Genomic DNA, 17290 nt, shown 5'->3' with positions numbered 1-17290 from the left:
GACCCTGGTCCCCGCCCCAGCGATGGCTCTTGGCACACGGTGGCCCAGTCTCTGGGTGCTGGCCTCTGCGTGAGGTTCTCCCTGCCCCGGGCAGTGTCTCGGGGCTGCGCAGACATCAGGGCCCAACAGGACACTTGTCTCAAGCATTTCCCGGTTTTTCCGAGGGCAAGAAGTATCGCTGCCGAAGCTAATTGCTAGGGGTGGCGCTGGGGGACACGCCCAGCAGTGCCCAGGGCTTACTCCTGGCTCTGTGCTCAGGGCACTCCTGGTGAGGCTCGGGGGACTCAGTGTGGTGCCAGGGACCGAACCAGGTCGGCTACATGCACGGCCGGTGCCTTGGCTCCGGCCTGTGCTCGGGCTCCGGCCTGGGACACGGGTCAGGAGACGAGGCCGCCCGTGGTCAGCGTGACACAGGCCTCGTGGACTCCAGCGTCTTCAGGCAGCCCTGCGGGGCGCAGAGGGTCACGCCATTCCACCATCCCCCTCTGCCCCTGTCCACCCCGCTCTGTCCATCCGTCTCTCTCCCCCTCTGTCCCCTGCACCCCTGTCCTCACGTCTGCCCTCTGTGCCCTGACCAGCGCCTCTGTCCCTCACCGGGTTGCATTCCCATCTGCCAGTGCCAGTAGAACATCCCAGAGGCGACCCATCCCGTGTGACATGTCGGGGCCCGAGGAGGGCGTGTGGCTGTTCGTGGCCCGGGAGCCTGTGCTCTGGGCGCAGTGGCAGAGGGCAGTGGCTGGGGACGGGCCGGGGATGAGGGGGACGCTGAGGTGACAGGCCGCTCCGAGAGCCTCCGGCTGGTACAGAAGCTCGGCCGGGCCCCACAGCGCCGCATCCTGCCCTCTGCAGAGTGAGGGGCTTGGGAGGGCGACACCCCCCTTCCCAGACAGGGGGCTGGGGTCACGGGAACCTGCTTCTCACACGGTGCCAGTTCAGAGTCCGTGGAAGCTTTCAAGCGTGATTTTTTTTTATTTTTGGTGGTTTTTTGTTGGGTTTTGTTTTTTTGTTGTTGTTGCTGTTGTTTCGGTTTTTTGGCTGTTTGGGTCACACACACACACACCCCTACACATGCACATACAAGAGCCCTTTTCTGGAAAATGGCCTCACGGTAGCCCAAAGGAGTCAGCGTCGGCCTGGCGTGCAGCCTCAGTTCCACCGTTGGTCGAGGCCTGACCCCACGGCTGTGACCGTGGTGCGAGAGTGAAGGTCACGGGCCCGGGGAAAGGGAATGTTAACGTGCCCAGCACTGGAGCGTCGCAGCTTCATTCGCAGGGTGGGGACGGGGCAGAGACGGGGCCGATGGACATGGGCTCGCTTGTGCGGAGGGGGCCGCGGGCTGGAGCCGGGCGCCCCAGAGGGCAGACCTGTCAGAAGCCCCAGGCTGTACTGGGGTGTGGCTTCCCCTTCCCCGTTCGTTCCCGGAGGAGGGTGCAGCAGGGTGCACGGAGAGGGACCTGGGGCACTTGGGGTGCACAGCCCCTCCCACAGCTGCCCCTCGCTTCCCCGCCCGGAACTCACCTCCCCTGGCTCACGGGCCCACCCCCAGGAGCCCTGAGGACCCGAAACTGGCCCACCCGGGCCAGCTCTATGGCGTTTGTAGGGGCCCTGGGCAGCCTTGGGCAGCGCCTCACTCCGACCCCCGAGGGTTCCCAGCACAATGGGGAACTTGCGTTTGTGCACGGGCAGTGCCAGAGGTCACAGCCGCGCCGCGCCCGTGCCGCCTGCGCTGTGTGCACAAACGTTTGCGGTCCCGCCTGGCAGTGTTCAGGGGTTACTCCTAACTCTGTGCTTAGGAATCACTCCTGGCGGGGCTTCTGGGTCCTTAGGGGATGCCTCAGGCAGCGACTGTCTGTAACCACTTCCCTTCCCCCTGGCCTCGCTTCCGGGCCCGCTGGGCTCTGTGCCCATGCCCGCTGGGAGTAGGGGCACCGGCGCCCTGGCGTCGTCCCTCACCCTCTCCTGTTCCCACTCTCTGCTCGGGTCCCAGAGTGCTGTCACGGAGTCTCTTCACTCTGGGCACGCTGCTAAGGGAGCTCAGGGGCCCTCCGGGCGGGTGGGCACAGGGCGGCACGGTGTGGGGGTGCCCTGGGCCAGTACCTCCGCGGCGAGAGGGTTCTGAGGCTCGGAGGGTGCCGTGACCACAGGCCCCTGGACACCCCAGCCCCCAGCCCCGCCGCTGAGCCACAGGGGTCCCCGGGGGGCACTCCGCAGGACTGCAGGCTTCCTGAGAGCCGGCCCCCTCCCTCTGCCGCGTCGTGGGGTCCATCAGAGTTGGGGTGTGGGAGAAGCAAGGCAGGCGCGTCTGCATGGCCACAGCAGGGGAGCTCACGGTAATCTTTTCTCAGTCTAATAAAGGGAATTTGATCCGATCATGTTTCAGATTTTTTTTCCTGGGGCTGGAGAGGTGGTCCCGAGGGTAAGGAGGGCACTTGGCCTGCACGTGGCCAACCTGGATTCGATCCCCGGCATCCCGTGTGACCCCTGAGCACAGAACCAGGAGTAAGCCCTGAGCACTGCCAAAATAAGACATCATTCTTTGATTAACTTAATTTTTGGTGTGGGGTCCACACCTGGCAGTGCTCAGGGGTGCCTCCTGGCAAGACTCGAGGGACCCTGTGTGGTGCTGGGGGTCTGACCCGGGCCGGCCGCATGCAAGGCAAGCTCCTCAACCCCGGCACTATCTCTGGCCGCCTTCAGTCCCTGCTTTAAAGGAGCCGGGCCTCTGGGATGAGCCGGCGAGTGTTCTCACGACGCTTCCGGGCCCGAGAGGCTGGCGGGGAAGCCCCAGCTCAGGGGCAGTGTGGCGTCCGGGGAGCTCGCAGGCTTATTCAAGCCAGCACGCCCCGCGGGGACAGTCGGGGAGCTGAGTCTCGAGAAGGGAAGGAAGGGGCGCGGGGGTGGGGAGGAGAGTGTCCTTGCTGTCGGACTCTGCTGCTCAAGGCAGAGTCCGCAGAGACGGGCCGGGTCCGAGCAGACGGGGAGAATGAAAAGAAGCCGGCGCGCTTGGGTTAACCACAAGTCTGGTGTGAGCCAGAAAAAGGAGCCTGCGGCCGTGTGCAGGACCCCAGGCACCCGGAAGGCCACTGCACGGTGCTGGGGACGGCCCGCGTCAGCTGATGCGCGGCGAGCACCACAGCCCAGTACTGGCCCCCCCTTCCGCCTTGCCCGTCTCCACCCGGACCCCACGCCCCTCCTTGCGCCCCATGCCAGAGGCGGGGTTCTAGTCTCCGATGCCCCTGCCTTCTCCGGCAGCCTCCCCCTGCAGCTCTGCCACTCACGGGAGCTCAGGAAGGTGGGCGTGTGGGGGCGGCCCTGGGGCCCCAGCACGCATGTGGGCCACGAGGGGAACCGCCAGGCTGACTGCCGGGAGAGGGGTGAGGTGGGAAGCCCTCGCACCCCACTGGTGTCCTGTGAAGGTTGGGGCGCCCTGACGAGGGCCCTGAGCTGCCCTGAGCGTGGCCGAGTGGGGGTCTGTGCCAGCCTCAGGAAGGGCGAGAAATCGCCCCACAGAAATCCTGCGCCCCACAGGGATTCTGGGGACCATTGCTTGTCCCACTGTGCTGTTCCAGGTGTCAGACACACCAACCGTCCTGGGGTGCACACACACATCCTGAGGTGCACACGCACACACTACCATCCTCAGTGTACACACACACCAGCCATCCTGGGGTGTACACACACACACACACCAGCTATCCTGGGGTGCACACACACACACACAACTATCCCGCGATGTCGATACCGCACCTTCCCCGGGTTGGCGCATAGGCAGGACAGCTCATCCCCGTCCCCGTCCCCGTCCCCGTCCCCGGTGCCTCCCCTCGCCAGGCCCCTCTCCTGGCTCCTGCGTGTCGCGTGCAGAGACTCGGGCCTGGACGCTGAGCTGGACAGAGCCCGGCTGCGCTGCCCTGTTCCTCTCTCTGCCTCCGGGACAGTGTCCGTTTGGCTCATCGCCAGCTTCCCAGAAGCATGTGCTGGACGCAGGGCGGAGTGCGGGAGTGGGTGCCGGGCAGCCCCAAGGGAGCCTTTGTCCCGGACCCCGCGTGGCCAGTAGCTGGACCATCGAGAAGGGGCGGGCTGTGGAGCAGACGCTGGCCCTGACCCGCGCACTGCGTCCCCTCGAAGTCTGGGTGGCTCAGCCCTCGGGGTCACCCCGGAACTGACCGCCACAGGCCTGTGGCTTGGGGCCACCCAGCTGCCGGCTGAGGGGAGGCGTCCGAGCAGCTTCTGAGCTCCGTGCATGCCGCTTCCTCCCGCCTCTGCCTCTGCATCCGCCGACCCTGATGGCCGCTTTAACTGTCGTACCTTGACCCCTCACCCCCGTCAGCGCGGTGCTCCGGGGCGCGGGGCCTAGAATGATGCAGGCAGGTGGCAGTCGAGACCCCAGCCAAGTGCCTTTTCCTCCGGACATCAAGTTCTCTCTTGTTTTTTGTTTTGGGGGCCACACCTGGCGATGCTCAGGGCTTACTCCTGGCTCTGTGCTCAGCGATCACTCCTGGCGGGCTCCGGGGACCATCTGGGGTGCTGGGGATGGAGCCCCGGGTCAGACGTGAGCCCGGCAAGCACCTGACCCACCATGCTGTCTCTGACCGACTTCCCAAAGCCACGCCCGTGTGGCCGGGGGCCCGAGGTGCCGTGCTCAGGGGTCACCCACCGTGCGCCGCCCCCCGACCCTGCTGTCTGGGCCAGGCCCGTCTCCCGCAGCTCTGCCCGCCGACGCTGACGTTGTCTCCTCTCTCCCAGTGAACAGAGTATCTGCCAGGCCCGGGCGTCCGTGATGGTCTACGATGACACCAGTAAGAAGTGGGTGCCCATCAAGCCCGGCCAGCAGGGCTTCAGCCGCATCAACATCTACCACAACACTGCCAGCAGCACCTTCCGGGTCGTGGGCGTCAAGCTGCAGGACCAGCAGGTGGGTGCCGCCCCTCCCCGCCTCCCTCCCCGTCTCTCTCTTCCCCTTCCTTTCTCTCTCCACCTTCCTCTCTCCCGTCCGTCATTCGCGCCCTCCCATCTCTGCCACCCTCGTCTTGGGGTCAAAGGGTAGGAGTGCGGTGTGCAGACGTGTCCGCGGGCCCGTGTACCCCATATCCATAGCCACCAGTCCTTGGCCGCAGCCCCCGGAGTCTGTGCCTGGAGAAGGGGAAGCCGGCGGGAAAGCGCTGGGGTCGACCAGGGCTGAGGCCAAGCAGGGTGGTGAGCCGGGGGGGCCCTCCCCCTCCACCCCCGCAGTCTTGCCCAGGATCGGAGGAGTGGGGGCATCTGTCAGAGTCAGCGTCTGTGGCCCTGGGTCGGCTCAGGCTAAATTGAGCGTTGGTCCACTCTGACCGGAGCCGGCGTGTGGCGGCCGGGAAGCGGAACAGAAACTGCGCTCTATTTTTAGCGCCCTGCCTGTTGAATGGGTCTGGGCAGAGCAGTCCCCATGGCTGTCTGCCCGTTGTCAGGGAGCCTGTCTGTGGGCAGGACGAGTTTTCTCGAAAGCTCTGGAACCTGCTTTCCTCTTCAGGGCCTTTAGGCGCCAGCCTCTGGCCCGACGTCCGTGACCTCGCGTGACCCCTGAGCCATTGCTTCCCTTATCACCAGTTTTTCGGGCGTTTTGGGTGCCCTGGGAGGACGCGGAGCACCTGGGAAGGGCCTGGAGAGTGTCCCCCTCCCCCTGTCCACGGGGCACCCGCCTGCGGCCAGCGTGCAGGGCGGGGGCCTGTCTCCCCCACAGCGGAGCTGCCCGCTGGGCACGTGGCAGAGACGCTTAGTGCCAGGCAGGCAGTCGGGCGACAGGCCTGCTGGCCGCTGCTCAGTCGAGTCTGAGACGGCTCCTGGTTTTAGACCAGGGCACAGTGTGCTCCCGGCGGCCGCTCGAGACTGCCCCCTCTGCGGGTCACCCGGTAGACGTGAGATGGGGGCGGCAGGGCTGCAGGGCGGCTGGGGCAGAGCTCAGGCGCCGGGTGTGAGCTGCTGCTCGCGTGAGGGTGAAGTGGAGACCGCGGCATACTTGGCCGAGGGCTGCGTGTTGTGGCCGGAGCACCAGTGGGTCGCAGCGGCGTGGCAGAGCGGGCCCGCGGCAGGTTAGACTCCGCTCCACACGCACCACCCCGGAACCTGGGAGCAGGTGTGAGAAGCACAGACAGAAAGGGGGGTGCATCCGAATCCGACGGGGCTCACAAGAGGTGGCCGTGTTGGCATAGCAAGAACTTAGCGCAGTGGCTCCAAGTGAAGGGAACTGTGTGCCCAGCGGGCAGTGCCCAGAAACCATCCTGAACCTGGGCTACTGGGGCGGGGCTTGGAGACTGCAGGGGGCGGGGCTTGAAATTGTGGGGGCGGGGCCTGGACCAGTATGGGGCGGGGTTTGAAGGCTGCAGGGGCGGGGCCGGACCAGTATGGGGCGGGGTTTGAAGGCTGCAGGGGTGGGGCTGAGGGGGCGGAGTGTAAGACTTGGGGCTTGGGGCCGGGCAGCCAGACGCGGGACAGGCGGGGCCTGGAGACGAGTGGGGGCTTGGAGCGTCTGCGGGGCGCCGTGCACCGGCCCTTTGGACAGACCCTGAAGGCCTCCCCTAGTGGGGGGTGTTGCCTGCCCCCCCACCCCCCCGGTAGCGCCCGAGGCACGGAGACTGCGCTCAGCGCCCACTGGCCTGTGTTCCCGCTCGGGGGAGTGTCCAGAGCGGTAGGCGCTGCAGTGCTTCCCAGAGGGATGGGCCCGCGCCAGAGACAGTACCGCGGGGAGGGCGCTCGGGTTGCCCAGAGCCCCGTAGGGGCCCGGCGCCCCCCACGTGGTCCCTGAGCACCGCCAGGCATGGCCCCAGAAATACTCAGATCGCAGCCGCGAAGGAACTGGGCAGTGCTCCAGCACCCGTGCTGTCTGCATCGTTCAGGTGGGTTTATTTGAGCCGTCCTGAGGGGCCCAGCCAAAGCTGGCAGCGGGCCGGCTGGCTTGGGCTGGTGAGGGGTCAGACCCCTGTAGCCTCCCACCTGCTGAGCAGGGCCCTCGGGCCCTCTCTCCGGCCCTCTGAAGAGGTGCTGCTGAAGTAAACCTGATACGGACCTGGAGAGTCGACAGTGGGAAAAGGTGGCTCTCACAGACCTCCCAGGGGGCTGGAGCGACGGCACAGCCGGGAGGGCGTTTGCCTTGCACACAACCATCCTGGGTTCGATCCCTGGCATTCCATATGGTCCCCTGAGCATTACCGTGTGTGACCCAAAAAAGGGGGGGAAAAACCCTCTAAGGAAATTTATGTACCTATAAGAATAATTTACAAAACAGACGATTTTTGTCTTTGTTTTGTTTGGAGCCACATTCGCTGATTCTCGGTGGCTGGGTCCACTTGGTGCTCAGGGCCACTCCTGGCCAATACCCAGGGAGCCATGTGTGCCAGGGATAGCCCTGAGCCTTCTACATGCAAAGGTCAGTACATCTCTTTGGGCCCTTCAAAATAGATGTTAGGGCAAGAAGTATCACTGAAGATAAATAAGGCTTTTTTTTTTAATAATAAAGGAGAGGAAAACATAATAATTTGAAACCCGTATGCAACTAGTAATGGAGCAAATTCTCCTTTAATTTAGCATTAGGTTCTTGAAAACTGTGACCTTAAGCAGAGGGATGTGTAATGACACCGGGTCTCCGAATAACACTGTTTATCCAACATTGGCTGTCACTGTCACTGTCATCCTGTTGCTCATCGATTTGCTCGAGCGGGCATCAGTAACATCTCCATTGTGAGACTTGTTACTGTTTTTGGCATATCAAATACGCCCTGGGGAGCTTGCCAGACTCTGGAATCTTTTTTTTTTTTTTTTAACTCATATGATTCCTCCACCCCTCTCAGAGAGCCTGGCAAGCTGCCGAGAGTATCCTGCCCGCATGGCAGAGCCTGGCAAGCAACCCGTGGCGTATTCAATATGCCAAAACCAACAAGTCTCACAATGGAGACGTTACTGGTGCCCGCTCGAGCAAATCGGTGAGCAACGGGATGACAGTGCTACAGTGATTATGATGAAACAGCTTTAAACGAAAAATTACTCAAGCACCTGCCTGCTGGCTACCAGCACGTCCAAAGGGAAGGACGGGCCAGGCCGGCAGCATCGTTGGGAATTCCCACCCTGCCTCCTGAGAACTACACCGTGGGCAGCAATAGAGACCTAGTAAATGTGGGCCGTTCTCCTCCACCAGCTTCGCCTGATTCGTATTTGCAGGCCCCGTGGCCGGCAGCCAGGGGAGAGGCCGACTTCCCGGTGCCCTGGGCCTCTGCCAGGCACCGCCCGTCTCCTGGGCGGTGTGACCCGCGCAGATCAAACTCCCTCAGGCACTCGGGAGCTGGGTGTCCAGGCTGAGGTGGGCCCGGCACGGGAAGAAAGGGGGTGAAGGGGCCGGAGCGATAGCACAGCGGGGAGGGCGTTTGCCTTGCACGTGGCCGACCCGGGTTCGATCCCCGGCATCCCATATGGTCCCCCAAGCACTGCCAGGAGTAATTCCTGAATGCAGAGCCAGGAGTAACCCCTGAGCATCACTGGGTGTGACCCAAAAAGCAAAAAAAAAAAAAAAAAAAAAAGAAAGGGGGTGAATCGGGGCATGGAGAACAGCCAAAGCTGTGGGGCACTGCACATGGAGGGAAAGCCCCGAGACCCTCTGGGACCGTCACTGGCGTCCGTGAGCTCAGCTGCTGTCTCTGCCGGAAGCCGGCGAGAACGGGCGTGCCAAGGCCCAGCAGAAGTAGGAGAAGAGAAAATCAAAACCGAGATGCTCAGGAAACGGAAAGCAGATGTACACGGAGCAAGGCGCTGTATTCGGAGAGACGAGTGTTGGTCCCTTTTGGGGGGTGGAATATGTGATAATAAATGAAGGGAAAGAAGCAGCAGCCGACCCGGGCCGCGGGCGTGCAGAGCCTGCGGTGACTCCAGTGCCGGGACGGCAGACAGCCTGGCCGAGACAGACGTCTCTGGGACACGCGGTTCACCAGGCCCGGCAGGAGTGAGCAGGAAGCTGAAATATCTCAGAGTCGGTCGCTCCCCAGGCCCAGACGCCGTCCCTGAGGAAGCTTTGCCGACGTAGGGAGAGACCACAGAGAGCCGGCTGCTCCCTCTGGGCAGTACGAGGCTCAGTCAAGACAGTGCAAGCCGGGGCTGGAGTGATAGCACAGCGGGTAGGGTGTTTGCCTTGCACGTGGCCGACCCGAGTTCGAATCCCAGCGTCCGATATGGTCCCCTGAGCACCGCCAGGGGTAATTCCTGAGTGCAGAGCCAGGAGTAACCCCTGTGCATCGCCAGGTGTGACCCAAAGAGAAAAAAAAAAAAAAAGAAAAGAAAAGACAGTGCGGGCCACAGTTTCTGAGGGACACCATGCAGGCCGCAGTGAGCCCCACAGTCGCCAACGCGGGTGCGGGGCACCTACTGGCCGAGCCGCCACGTAGCGAGGAGAGGGTCTGGCCACATGCCCCCGTGTGCCCCAGGGCACCCACACGCGGGACGTGTGGTCTGGAAGGGGGCACTGGTCTGTCTGGGGCCTGTACTGGGGCCACCTGAAAGCCTCCAGGAGCAGAACACACGGTCCCGGCGCCAGAGCTGACTGGGCGGAATTGCAGGAAGGGATGTCTCGAGTCGCCGGTGACCAGGACAGGTCCCCATGGCGTGGCCCCGTGAGTGCCCAGCCGAGGGGAGACGCCCGCTGTGCGCTCTGAGGCCTCCCTGCTTCTGTGGTCACGTTCCTTCTGGCGGCATCTGGGTCACCTTGGCTGCCCAGCAGGGACTCCAGCTGGCCCGCCCACCTGGCCCCCACTGCCCTCTGCTTGGGGGGCCCCTTGTGCCACACTCGTTTCCCTCGCCCCGTTCCTGATGCTGGCCCTGGGCTGCTTCCCAGACCTGCACTCCAGCTTGTTTTCACTTTCACCCCGAGGGGCGAGACTCAGACTGTTGCGACCAGCCCTTCCCCCGTGGCCGCCTGGACGGACGGCCGTGTCTGGCCTTCCCGCCGCCCCCCGGGACAGACGGCCGTGTCCTGCCGTCCTTGCTCTGTGAAGCATCAGCGTGGAGGCTCTCGGAGGGTTTGGGATGGCGTTGCCTTGTGGCGAGGTCTCGGGCCGTTCCCCTCCCAGCGAATGGGAGTCGAGCCCTCACCTCCACCAGGAAGCCCGCCGAGAGGAGTGCTGGCTTCCGCTCTGCGCCCTGCGCGTCTGGGAGGCTGTGCGGGAGGATGGGGTTTGGGCCGCACCGGGCAGTGCTCAGGCTCGGAGAATTAGATGCAGAGTCGGGGTAGGTACCATCTCCCGGGCCCCCTTTGTTCTGCCTCAATGTACATTTTAATTGAGTGATACGTTTATCATTGCCCCAGTTTTGCAGCTGTAATCAGTGTCTCGTTATATTTCCTGGTTTAGAATTTCGGGGTTTGGAGGTTGTTTGTTTGGGGGCCACATCTGGCATTGCTCAGGGCTTCCTCCTGGCTCTGTGCCGAGGGAGCACTCCCGGCAGTGCTCAGAGGACTGTACGAGATGTCAGGGATCGAACCCGGGTCAGCGGCATGCAGACAAAGCCCTGCTGTACTGCCACTTGGGCCCCCTCACTCACTTCTGACCGCGACCAGATGTGGGGACTTCCCTGTCCCTTCTGCTTGGACCCAGGACTCTTGCCCCATGTCACCACCGGGGAACTGAGCCCCAGGGAGGGCCTTGGTGACGGGGGTGGCAGGACCTGGGCACAGGGACGCCGCCGTAGCCTCACTCTGGGCTGCTTTCCAGCTGCCCCGCTGTGGGGGGGTGTGAGTGGGCCCCGCCCCCCGGCTCACCCTTCAGGGTCCCCCACCCCCAGCTCGCTTCCCTTCATTCATTCACGAATTTCCCTCACTGTTCCCCTCCAGGTTGTGATCAACTATTCAATCGTCAAAGGGCTGAAGTATAACCAGGCCACGCCCACCTTCCACCAGTGGCGAGACGCCCGCCAGGTGTACGGCCTGAACTTCGCCAGCAAGGAAGAGGCGACCACCTTCTCCAACGCCATGCTGTTCGCCCTGAACATCATGAACTCCCAGGAAGGCGGTAAGAGGGGCGCCCGGGGGCCCTGGGGCCGCCTCAGACCTGTCTCCGGGCCCGCTTGGCCTTCGTCCCCCGCGTCCGTGTTCTAGAACACGCAGGGCACCGAGGGCGGGAGCCAGCTGCCTGGGTTCTTGGGGGGAAGGATTCGGTCGTGTGTTGGGCGTGCCGGGAGCCGGCTGGGCAGGCCTGCTGCACCCTCGTGCCGGGCTGGTGGGCGTGCACAGTCAGGCCCCCCTGGGGAGCTCGGGACCGACGGGCGCGGCGTTTCCGGGCAGCCTGGTCTAGGGGTCACACATGCACCGGCCTTCGTACCCGCAGCCAGGAGGCTCTGCAGTAAGGGTGGGCTTCTGTCCTGTGGGGGCACTGTGCGGAGACCCCCAAGGCCTGGCCGACGGGACAGGAGTGGCCCTGGGCATCGGGGATCTGAGCTGGGCGGTTCAGAGGAGCCAGCCGCTGCAGATGTGCCAGGCTGGCCTCCAGGGGCCGGGGGTCCCGGGGTGGGGGTGGGGGGGCATGTTCAGAATCCTGAGCCTGCTGAACCCTCCCGGGAGCCCAAAGCTGGAAACTGGCCAGAGTCACGCCACAGCCCGCAGTGACTTCCCACTAAGGATGCGTGGCCCCTGTTTCCGATTCACGGGGATGGTGTTTCCCAGAGCAGGGTCCCACCCGAGGGTGCCGGGACCGTCTGGGAGGCAGAAGGGCCCTCGCGTGCCCCTGGGAGTCCCTTGTTTCAAGGAGGGGATTTCCAGGGGCCACGGGCCAGGTGTGCTGGGGGTCGTCTAGGACCTCCCGCTGCCCGACTCTCAGGTCACTGTCGGGATTGAAGGGGGGCCCGACCTACCCGGTACAGCCGGCCTGAGCCGGCGCCACCTGTCCCGAAGCCCTGGGTGGGGGGAGTGGGGGTGTCTTGGGGGGCCTGAGTCGGCTCCTTTGTCGCTTCTGGATTCTTTTTTACTGGAAAAGGGACACATCAGCCCTCCCTGGACAGTCAGATGGGACTCAAGGCCCAGTGGGGTGCCGGTGCCTCCTGCCCCCCCACCCTCCCGCCCTTCTGCCGTGGGGCAGACTGCTCGGGACACCCTGAGACGTGGGGCGGCAGGTCGAGTCCACACCCCTGCCCGAGGGTGCCTTCAGACGCTAGCGTGACTCTCGGCTTCTTCCACACCTGGACCGTGACGCTCGTGGGCGGGTCGCCCAGAAACCTCCAGGGGCTGGGACCTGGCGCCCTCTGCCACCCCGGGGGCAGCCGTATGCGGTCAGGGTCACAGGGGGCTCGCCAGGGCTCACTCTGCCGTGGGCACCCCTGAGACCCTTGGGCGTCCCCCCCAGTTCCGGCCAGGCCTCAGGTCCACTTCTCGAGTCTGTGAGGGAGGGAGCAGGTGGAAGCCCCCCGGCCGGCGGGGGCCTTGCGGGGCGGGGGCCCATCAGTGGACACTACCGCTGGCCGTGCGTCGCGGCGATCGGGGTTCCGGGTGCTGATGAGGGCGGGGCCCGTGCCTGGGATGCTGCTTTCCCCTGTGCTCGCCGCGCCGAGGGCCTGACCCCACCCCAAGGTCCCGGTTCCCGTCGCCCTTCGCAGCAGCTCTGTGCACTTTCATTTTTGTTTGGGCCGGTGGGGGGGGTCACAGCCCACGGTGCGCGGTGTCACTCCCGGCTGTGCACTCAGGGCTCACTCCTGGTGGTGCTCGGGGGGGCCTCGTGGGATACGGGGGCTGGGACCCGTGCAGGCGCCCTGCCCACTGGCCTGTGCGTTCCCGGGTCCCGGCAGGTGGGCGGGGAGCGTGGAGGGGGCGCTGCAGACCGGGACGGCCACCAACCTGCGCACTCAAGCCTGCAGACCTGGGCTCAAGGTGAGGGGTGCCATCTGTGACTGAGGGACATGGCCAATGGAATTGTCTCACACAGAAATCGCACCCGTCACCTTGGTCCTCCCAGCCTCGGCGCCGCACACCTGGGGCAGGGGCGGGGGCGGGGGGAGTGCTGGGGCCTGGTGAAGTGGGAGGGGCAGGGGTGGTGTGGAGGGGTGCAGGGTGGGGGGGTCCTGCACGCACCTCCCGCCTGTCAGCCTGCCGTCCACTAGTTTCTCTTTGGTATTTGCCGTGTCGGTTGCCCCCGGGACCAGCGCCCGTGGGGAGCTCACCGCGCCGGCTGTGGCACGCGGGGGGCCGGGCTGCTGGCCGTGGGCAGAGGTGCCCTGGGCGGGGGTGCTGCTGCCGTGGGGGCTGGGAGTTATGCCGAGCACTCTGCCTTGGGTTCCCGGAGACGCTGCCCGCGCCCCGGGTCCCGGACTGCCCTCCCACGTCCGGCCACTGCCAGGCGTCCCCACCACCAGCTCTGGGCCCCCTCCGCTGGCTAGCCTGTGCTGGGAGCGTGGAGGGCTGCTCTGGGGGGTCTCTGTCCCCCCTCTCCGCCCGCAGCTCGCCTCAGCCACGTCCCGCCATCTAGACCCACCCAGGTCCTCTCAGCCTCATCTGCCATGGCCACGGGTCCGAGAGGTCCCAGGAACAGGTGTGGCGGCCAGGGGGCTCCGTGGGTACCGCGGGCAGGGCGCTTGCCCAGCATGGGGCCAGCCAGGGTTGTGTTTGGTTTTGCTTTTTGGGTCACACCCAGCGATGCTCAGGGGTTACTCCTGGCTCTGCACTCGGGAATCACTCTTGCGGTGCTCGGGGGACCCTATGGGATGCTGGGAATCGAACCCGGGTCCGCCACGTGCAAGGCCAACGCCCTCCCCACTGTGGTGTCACTCCAGCCTCCCCGCCCAGGCTTAATCCCGGCCACAGCTCAGGCCCCCGGGCCCCGCCAGGAGTGACCGCGAGTTCAGAGCAGGCGAGAGCGAGCAGAGTCAGGTCCGGGCCTGGCCGCCCTCCTGCGAGTGTCCCAGGCCGAGCCCCCTGGGGACTCCTCCTGGCGCCCCCTCCCCGGGCGGCTCCCCTGGGCGGGCTGGGAGCCTCATTAAAGATTGACGCCCCCCCCCCGCCCGCGCCCTCAAGGCAGCGGCGGATCGCTTACAGGACGGCGGGCGCCGGAGCACAGGTAGGTGGGCAGGATGCGAGCTGCAGATCCTGGGGATCGCGCCCTGGGGCCCGTCCGGGGGGTCTGCAGGGAGTGGACCGTCCACTGCTTCTGCTTCTGCCACTGCGACTGCACCGTGCTCTGCAGAGTGAGCTGTAGGTGACCCGTCCCCCCCTGCACCCCGTCTCTGCCCCCACTGAGCGAGCTTCAGGTGGCCCCGTCCCTCTGTCCCCCCACCCCGTCTCTGCCCCCACTGAGTGAGCTGTAGGTGGCCCCGTCCCCCCCTCCCCCCACCCCGTCTCTGCCCCAACTGAGTGTAGGTGACCCCGTCCCTCTGTCCCCCCACCCCACCTCTGCCCCCACTGAGTGAGCTATAGGTGACCCTCCCCCCACCCCATCTCTGCCCCCACTGAGTGAGCTGTAGGTGACCCCGTCCCCCCATTCCCACACCCCGTCTCTGCCTGCACTCTGCAGTGCGCTGTAGGTGGCCCTGTCCCTCTGTCCCCCCCACCCCCTCTCTGCCCCCACTGAGTGAGCTATAGGTGACCCTGTCCCCCCCCTTCCCCCACCCCATCTCTGCCCCCACTGAGTGAGCTGTAGGTGACCCTGTCCCCCCCTCCCCCCACCCCGTCTCTGCCCCCACTGAGTGAGCTGTAGGTGGCCCCATCCCCCCATTCCCGCACCCCACCTCTGCCCCCACTGCAGTGAGCTGTGGGTGACCCCTGCCCCCTTCTGTGGCCGTCAGTGTGGTGCCCTTTGGGGACAGTGCCCGTCATTGCCCTCAGTCCTGGTGCCATCCTGCCCCGGAGGGACTGGGTGCCACAGCTGTGCAGCTGGCAATGCCCCGTGCCTGTGCCCCAGCACCCACCCGAGGGTCTCCACCCATAGGTGATGACAGTCCTCGTCATCGCGAGGGGCAGTTGAGCCTGTCGAGTGGGTGGCGTCCCCGGGAGGGGACAGGGTCCCAGAGGGCTAGTGACTGGCCGGGAAGCTTGGGCCGCTCACCGCCTTCCCCTGGGGCTCAGGGCCCCTCTGCTCGGCCCACCGAGGGCGGCTAGAAGGGGGTCCCCTGCCGGCCCCCCACTCTGGTGTTGGGCTGGAGGGGGCTGCTCATGCCTCCTTGCACTGCCCTACAGGCTGCCGGCCGCCGGGGGCTGGGGGTCCCCCTGGGCTTGAAGGGGAGCTGAAGCGGGGTGGGGGGAGGGGAGGTCAGGGCCGGGCAGGGGTGAGGAGGGGCAGTGAGGACAGGGTCCGCAGCAGTTTTCACCCAAGTCCGGGCCAAGGAGCTGGGGTGGGGTCGGCCTGCTGTGAGCCCACCCTTAGGGGTCCCACTGCCCTGCACTCGGGGCAGAGCCCCCACCCACCCCATCGAGCACCCCCAGACATGGGAGCGGGGTGGGGGGCAGTGCCGGGATCCGCGGGAGCCCCGAGAGGACCTGGCCTCGGGCCAGCCGAGCAGGTGGCCGGTCCCGGGCTCCGGTCTCAGGTTCCGCGGCTCCCGGAGGCCTTTCCCGCGGCTCCCTGTAAGCTGACCTGGCCCGTCCCCGGCCTCATGCATGTTAATGGGTGGGACCGGATGCCGGAGGGATGCCCCCCCGCCCCGTGCCCCGCAGGGCATCGTCCCTCGGGAGAGGACGGGTCCTGGTCAGCGTTCCCGAGGAGGGTGACTCGAGGGACACAGTCTCCAACCCACCCCGAGTTCCCGCTGGAGGGGTCGCTGGTGGGGACCCCCAGAGACCCGTCACGTCCCTTCCCTGCCTCTCCCCGTCCCCTGCCCATGGCCTGCCCCTGTGACCCTGGTCCCCCCGGCCCTCCGGGGACCCACAGACCACCTCGTCTCTCCAAGCCCCGCTCCCTCATCTCCCCTCCTCCCTCTCTCCCTGGGGGACCTGCTGCCGGGGGGGGGGGTGCCCCACTGAAGCAGGCCTCCCCCCCCCCGTGTGGGAGCAGCCCGGGGACCCTGACCCCCAGGATTCTCACCTGGGCCAGTTCCCTCTGTCCCTTCCGGATTCTGCCCAGCTGGGGAGCCCCGGGGCTCTGCGGGGTCCACGGCGGCTGGGCCTGGAGCTGTATCGGGGGCCCGGGGCCCCGCAGCAGACAGTGCCCCAGGAGGCAGCGGGGACAGGGGCTTCCTGAGAGGGGACAGGCAGGGACAGGCCTGTGTGTGCCCGCTGTGGCAGGGCTGTGCCCCCCACGCGACGCCCCGCGCTGCCATCTCCCCTGGAAGCGGGCGGCTGGGTTCCAGGGGCCGGAGCACTGTGACCCCGAGCCGGGGCGCAGGGGCCTCCCGCAGCGAGCCCGGCCCTGCCCCGCGCCCCTGGGCTGTGCCGGAACCCTGCGTGTCAGCCTCCTCTCGGGGCGCCCGGCCTGGCGTCACTGTGACCGGGACCGTGTGTCTCTGCTCGGCCGTCAGAGGCCTGCACTGGACATGCCGCTGGGGTCAGAGAGGCGGTTTGGGGCGTGGGCTCAGCCGGCCCGCGTGCTGCCGGAGGACCGTGAGTGGCGGGGATCGAACTCGGGACTCGCACACGCGAAGCCTGAGCCCGGGCACTGAGCCGCTGCCCGAGAGGAAAAGATGTGCTGTTTCTCCTTCCTGGTGGGGGTGCTCGGGGCTCACTCCTGACGGGTCTCGGGGATGTGGGGGTGCTGGGGATCGAACCCGGTGCTGGTGCAGACCCAGCCTGCCCGAGGCCAGCCCAGGGCGACGGGAGCGGGGGGCTTCCCGGGCGGTCCTGGTGGGCGAGGGGGCTGCAGCCTCGCCGGGCCCCCTGGAGTGGGCCAGCGCGGGGCCAGGAGGTGCCCGCGCGTGGGGGGCCGCTGCCTGCTCCCCTCGCCCCACACACACTGGCACGTGGCCGTGTCCCTGGGCACTGCTGCCTGCAGGCCAGCCCCCAGCTCACGGTCTCCAGAGCCGTGTTAGAATCGGGGCAGTGCCGGGAGGTGTGGACGAGCCAGTGCAGTATGGGGGTGGGGTAGAAAGGTGGTTTGAACCCCGGAGAGCTGGGCTCCGGGCTGGGCACTTTCCCGCACCCAGCCACGAGGTCCCGGAGCACTGCTGGGAGAGGCCCAGAGACGGAAAAATAAAAAGGTGTGGGGGGGTCCCCAAGGGACGAGAGACAGAGAGACAGGGTGGTGGGCACCCCTCACCGCCGCCCTCTGCTCTCACCCCCCAGGCCCCTCCAGCCAGCGGCCGCTGCAGAATGGACCGTCCCCTGACGAGATGGACTTCCAGAGAAGGTCGGACACGGCCGGGCCCTGGGGCCGAG

At 66.2% G+C, this 17290-nt stretch overlaps 1 protein-coding gene across 4 annotated transcripts in view; it reads left to right on the top strand.

Moving 5' to 3' along the window:
* Nucleotides 1-17290, top strand: part of EVL (Enah/Vasp-like) — a 64319-nt gene that overhangs the window by 39802 nt on the left and 7227 nt on the right. For all 4 annotated transcript variants that reach the window (XM_055132720.1, XM_055132718.1, XM_055132721.1 and 1 more), the window contains exons 2-4: nt 4744-4912; nt 10838-11015; nt 17198-17261. In XM_055132720.1, the coding sequence (XP_054988695.1) occupies nt 4744-4912; nt 10838-11015; nt 17198-17261 (411 nt within the window). The remainder of the gene's footprint in view (nt 1-4743; nt 4913-10837; nt 11016-17197; nt 17262-17290) is intronic.

This window comes from Sorex araneus, chromosome 3 (genome assembly GCF_027595985.1).
Source record: "Sorex araneus isolate mSorAra2 chromosome 3, mSorAra2.pri, whole genome shotgun sequence".
Classification (NCBI taxonomy): domain Eukaryota; kingdom Metazoa; phylum Chordata; class Mammalia; order Eulipotyphla; family Soricidae; genus Sorex; species Sorex araneus.
Note: the sequence above shows the minus strand (reverse complement) of the source record. Positions and strands in the feature narration are given on the sequence as shown.